This window comes from Silene latifolia, chromosome 6 (genome assembly GCF_048544455.1).
Source record: "Silene latifolia isolate original U9 population chromosome 6, ASM4854445v1, whole genome shotgun sequence".
Lineage (NCBI taxonomy): Eukaryota > Viridiplantae > Streptophyta > Magnoliopsida > Caryophyllales > Caryophyllaceae > Silene > Silene latifolia.
Genome location: NC_133531.1, coordinates 123610560 through 123617040, shown reverse-complemented (window position 1 = coordinate 123617040; position 6481 = coordinate 123610560). Strand labels below are relative to the sequence as shown.

The window sequence follows — 6481 nt, the reverse complement described above, 5'->3', positions numbered from 1 at the left end:
AGCTCGAAACAGGATGTTCTCGTTGTGTCAAACAAGGGCAAGGGTAAGGGCAAAGCTCAAGCAGACCTAGCTGTAGGTAAACCGAAGTTTAAGAAGTCGGGATCAGGTAAGAGTGGGCCTGGTGAGGCAAGTAACTCATCAGGCGCGACAAAGAGCAAGACCGAAAACATGGAATGCCATCATTGCCACAAGACTGGGCATTGGAGGCGTACATGTCCTGTTTATCATGAGGACATAAAAGCAGGTCGCGTTAAACCTGTTGGTATGTCTTCTTCTTCTACTTTTATTCATATGATTGAGATTAACCACGCAAGTTACGGAACTTGGGTACTAGATACTGGTTGTGGTTCTCATCTGTGTAATCATGTGCAGGGGCTCCGAAACATCAAACCCCTCGTAAAGGGTGAGGTGGACCTGCGTGTTGGGAATGGAGCACGAGTGGCTGCCGTCTCAAGGGGAACAAATGTGATCCAGCTTCCTAGCGGATTTGAGTTATTTTTATATAACTGCTATTATGTACCCAGTCTTTCTAAAAACATTATTTCAGTTTTACGCACTTGACAAACTTGGTTTTTCATTTGTAATAGAGAATAATTCTTGCATTTTCTCATTACACGATATGATTTATGGCAAGGCAGTCTCCATGAACGGAATTTATGTTTTAGATCAGACCACCGAAATATTACACGTAATGAATAAAAAGTTAAAGGTTGGTGACAAAGATCAAACGTATCTATGGCACTGCCGTATGGGACACATTAATGAGAAACGCGTAAAACAGCTCATAAAGAATGGAGCTATCTCGGCCTTTGATTTTCAATCATTTGGCACGTGTGAATCATGTCTCATCGGTAAGATGACTCGAATTTCCTTCAAAGGTGTTGGAATGCGCGCTGCTGACCTATTAGGACTCATACATACGGATGTATGTGGGCCTATGTTAATCACCGCACGAGAAGGCTATAGGTATTTCATCACTTTCACGGATGATTTAAGTAGATATGGCTATGTCTACTTAATGAAGCACAAAAGTGAATCCTTTGAGAAATTCAAGGAATACCGAGAATCGGGTACAGAACCTCATCAAGGGCGAAAAGATTAAAACACTGCGCTCGGACCGTGGTGGCGAGTATCTTTCTCACGAGTTTGATCAACACCTTAAGGACTTGTGGGATTGCCCTACGATTAACTCCACCTGGAACACCTCGGTTGAATGGTGTGTCCGAACGGAGAAATCGAACACTACTTGATATGGTTCGATCCATGATGAGTCACACCGTGTTGCACGACTCATTATGGGGTTATGCTCTTCTGTCACTGCTCTAATACTTAACCGAAGTCCGTCTAAAGTCATTGACAAGACTCCATATGAACTATGGAAGGGAACGGTCCCTAACTTGTCCTTTATACGGGTTTGGGGCTGCGAGGCTTATGTCAAGTGGAGACACGAGGATAAGCTCGGCCCGCGATCGGTCAAGACATACTTTATAGGTTATCCTAAAGGAACACTTGGTCATTACTTCTATTCGCCAACCGAACAACGTGTTTTTGTTGCGGCTAGTGCGACATTCTTAGAGAAGGAATTTCTCGAGAATGAAAAGAGTGATAGAACCTTCGACACGTCGGAGATTCCAACCAAATACCGAGCAACCATTGGAGGAACCAATTCCTTCAATCCCGGCTGCGGTAAATATTCCTGAGGAACCTAGGAGGTCGGGAAGAGTCTCTATTCCTCCGGACAGATACATTGGTATGGTCGAGGAACATGACATAGATGACATTCTACTCTTAACGAGTAGTGAACCCGCAACCTATAAAGGTGCCATGACCAGATTCGACTCAAAGCTATGGCTTGAGGCCATGCAATCCGAGATGGACTCCATGTATGAGAACAACGTATGGGATCTTGTTGACTTACCTGCTAAGGTTCGTCCCCTTCAATGCAAATGGCTTTACAAGATAAAGCATTCTGTGGAAGGTCAACAAGATATCTATAAAGCACGACTAGTTGCTAAAGGTTTCACCCAAGTGCCAGGTTTGCACTACGATGAAATTTTTGCACCCGTAGTCATGCTGCGTTCCATTCGGATTATCTTAGCGATTGCCGCTTTTCATGACTATGAAATTTGGCAGATGGATGTGAAAACCGCCTTCTTAAACGGTTATTTGGAGGAAGAGTTGTACATGGTACAACCCGAAGGTTTCATCGATCCAGAACATCCTAAGAAAGTATGCAAGCTTAAGCATTCCATTTATGGACTTAAGCAAGCATCTCGGAGTTGGAATCATCGCTTCGACCAAGTGATTAAAGAAAATGGATTTACTCGATCGGTCGAGAAACCATGTCTTTATATCAAGTCAAGTGGGAGCAAGATTGTCTTCCTAATATTGTATGTCGATGACATACTCCTGATTGGGAATGACATATCTCTCTTAACTTCGTTGAATGTATGGTTGAAAAACCATTTCCAGATGAAAGATCTGGGTGAGGCACAAAGAATTCTAGGCATCCGTATCTATCGAGATAGATCACGACGGATGTTATCTCTCAGTCAGGAGTCTTACATAGACAAAATCCTAGAGAGATTCAGCATGACTAACTCCAATAAGGGGTTTCTTCCTATGGCTCCAGGGGTGCACTTGAGCAAGTCTCAGGCACCAGAGACACCGGAAGAGAAAGAGCGCATGACACGGATTCCTTATGCTTCGGCTATAGGATCAATCATGTATGACATGATATGCACACGTCCGGACGTGGCATATGCATTGAGTATGACAAGTCGATTCCAACAGCATCCAGGTGAATCACATTGGATGGCTGTCAAGAACATTCTTAAGTACCTACGGAGGACTAAAGATTGGGCATTGACTTATGGAGGCAATCAAAAGCTATGCGCAACCCTAAGTTCTGCAGATGCTAGCTTCCAAACGGATCGAGATGACTCAAAATCTCGATCCGGATTCGTTTTTACTCTTAATGGCGCTGCGATCAATGGAAGAGTTCCAAACAAAGTGTTACAAGAGATTCTACGACTGAGTCCGAGTACTATGCCGCGTCTGAAGGTGCAAAGGAAGCGATATGGATGCGTCAATTCTTACAAGGACTCTCAGTAGTGCCTAGTTCGAATGACCCGATCACCATCTATTGCGACAATAGAGGTGCCATCTTCCAAGCTAAGGAGCCAAAGTCTAGCAACAAGTCTAGACATGTACAACGGAAAGCTCATCTAATCCAAGATTACGTGGAGCAAAAGGAAGTAGTGATAGAAAAGATTGCTACAGATGATAACATAGCAGATCCTCTCACTAAACCATTACGACAAGATAAGCATGAAGGGCACGTTAATTCCATGGGAATTAAACGTGTTCCTAAGTTGTAGTACTCTTTTATGGATTAGATTCATTCTCTTTTGTACTCTATACGACATCATCGTTTTGATATTTATATATTTTGTTTTTCATGTGGTTTTGTACGACAATTTTTAACACCACAAAGTGAACTGAACAAACATTATATTTTTGGTCCTTAATTGCCCACGTGAGCTGATAACTCAAGGTAATTATTTTGTGACGTTGGTTGATGGTGGGTTCAACGAGCCATAAGTCAAAAGGTTGACTGACCAATCACAGAGGCGATTTATACGGATATCTCGTAGGACACAATTGTGACATCGACGTGGAGTCCTAAATGTTTTATAACATTCGGTGCCCGGTCGTGGATAGGACCTCCATGGTGATCCTAAGAGTCGATTCTTTTGACTATCGACTGTCTCTTGAGATTAAGGCAGATTTTGGGTGACTTTGGCTTCTTTCTCACGGTCATCCGTAACAGGGGACCAAGTAGATTTTTTCTGGGTCATTTCATGCTGTGCTTAGATCGGAAGGAGTCGAGTTGAAGGAAATATTCAGCCTTTATCGGTACTCGATATTTCTCGGGGCCACTCGAGGAGTCAGAATCGAAATGCATGGCCATGCTCGAATACGAATTCGTTTTATCAGTTGAGTTACTCTCTAGTCGGGAAACCACTCTAGATACAGATCGATTGTAAAATACGACCATTGCGGATCCGGATCTGCAAATTGTTTTACATTGAGTGGGAGAAATTTTAAATGAATATGAGAATCGGTTATCGCACATACACTTGTACGGACAAGTGGGAGTTTGTTGAGCCGTGTGTCCTCCGATTAGTGCGGATAACGTCATTGCACATATACTTGTACGGACAAGTGGGAGCTTGTTGGGGCTGGTGTCCTTTACAGTTAGTGCAAGGACTTATAAATCTCTAAAAGGATCAAAGGGTATACTTTTGTATTATAATCAGTTGGTCCACGTTTATCAATAACGGTTGGCTTGCTAGATAAGTTTGACGTTATTGTCATACAGATGGCGGTGATCAACTGGTCCCTAAAAGTCACACCTATAGGATACGTTTGAGAGATGTGACGGTATGAAAATACAGTCATGTTGATGCCAAAAATTGACTAAGCAGTTAGTCCGAGTTATTTGACTAGTAATTAGTCAAAATGCGATGGGTTTTGAGAACATTTCCTCCTCTTCCACTCGGTTTGGCCGAACCAAGCAAACAAAAGAGAGCTCTCTCTCTTTTGTAACCTAATTGTTATTCATTTGAAAAATCTTTAGGGTTTTGAGAACATTGCCTCTCAAAATTCAGATCTCACATCGGAAAAACTCACATAACCACTCTCTCAATATTGCAAGTCAATTAGAGAGTAATTCTAGCACAAGGGCATAGTCTCAGACGGTCTTGGGTGCAACGATTAGGAGGAAATCTACTTTGATTTCTGTTCATTACGCCGCACTACAAAGGACCCGAGGTTGATTCTTAATCTTTATCGTTTCATTGTTGTTTTTCGTTTATGACAATAAATTGCATATAAAATTTGCGTTATAGTCCTAATTTTATAGGGTATTATACGGATGATACCCTACACTCATGTGGCCTCTTCCACATTATGGTTGGATCAAAGTACCTTGAGTAAAACGGTCTCACCATTCCTTGTCTTGCGCACTTTGCGGTCCAAGATCTCTTTAGGAACCTCAGCATAAGATAAGGACTCATCCAGTTCGATGTTCTCAATCTCAAGCACATGTGACGGGTCACTCACATACTTTCGAAGCTGTGAAATATGAAACACGTTGTGGACTCGATCCAAAGCTGGTGGTAAAGCTAACATGTAAGCCACTTCACCTATACGATCCAAAATCTCATATAGACCTATAAATTTCTGGCTTAACTTATCCTTCTTTCCAAACCTCGTCACTCCTCGCATTGGTGACACTTTCAAAAGAACTTTGTCACCCACTGTGAACTCGATGTCCCTGCGATGAAAATCGGCATAACTTTTCTGGCGATCCTGAGCTGCATTCATATTTTGGCGAATAAGCCGAACTTGTTCAACCATATCTTGCACCATCTATGCCCTAAAACCACTGTCTCTGAACTGTCATCCCAACAAACTAGACTATGGCACTTCCTGCCATATAAAGCCTCGAAAGGTGCCATCCCGATGCTAGTATGGTTGCTGTTTTTATACGAAAACTCGATCAAATCCAGCATGTCCTCCCAAATTCCACCGAACTCCATGACACAAGCTCTCAACATGTCCTCCAAGTTCTTTATAGTCCTCTCAGTCTGACCATCCGTTGCAGGATGAAAGGCTGTACTCATCTTTAAGGTTATACCCATCAACCCCTGCAACTCCTGCCAAAACTTCAATATAAACCTCGCATCTCGACGTGACACTATATCCTTGCGTATACCATGTAACCGGACCATATGTTTCCTGTAACTCAAAGCTAACTGCATCTTGGTCTAGGTATCCTTCATTAGAATGAAGTGGGCTGCCTTTGTTAACCGATCGACGATCACCCAAATTATATTGTTTCCTTGTTGTGTCCTTGGTAACCCCACGATGAAGTCCATAGAGATCGACTCCCACTTCCACTCAGGTACCTTAAGAGACTAAATCTTACCATGTGGTCTCTGCTGCTCACCCTTGACCCTCTGGCATGTCAAACATCTAGCCATGAACTTAGCCACATCCCTCTTCATATTAGGCCACCAAAAAGTTTTCTTGAGGTCTTTATAAATCTTGTCACCTCCAGGGTGAACCGAATAAGGAGTACAATGAGCCTCTGCCATAATTACTCTCCTCAAGTCCGCCTCATCTGTAACACACCATCTCCCATCAAAACGAACACTCCCATCTGAGTAGATAGAAAACCTGGAAACTGTGCCACCCTCCACTCTAGACTTCCATTCTTGGATCTTAAGATCAAGCCCTTGTTTTCTTTTGATATCCTCATACAAATCTGGCTCGATCGTCAAATCCCTGATGGTATCCCCCTTCAGAATCATATGGATCCCCATCTTGGACATCTCATCCCTCATCTTCAGCAAAGACATAGCTGTACACAGTGAATGAACACTCTTCCTACTCAAAGCATCTCCAACAAAGT

General features: G+C 42.8%; 1 protein-coding gene across 1 annotated transcript; it reads right to left on the bottom strand.

Annotated features, from left to right (window-relative positions):
* Positions 1–4983: 4983 nt before the first annotated feature.
* On the bottom strand, positions 4984–6164 carry LOC141588600 (uncharacterized). Its single transcript, XM_074410033.1, has 2 exons — positions 5996–6164; positions 4984–5381 (listed from the first exon to the last, which is right to left on the bottom strand). The coding sequence occupies exons 1-2, from the start codon at positions 6162–6164 to the stop codon at positions 4984–4986; spliced, it is 567 nt and encodes a 188-aa protein (XP_074266134.1).
* Between the last annotated feature and the right edge of the window lie 317 nt (positions 6165–6481).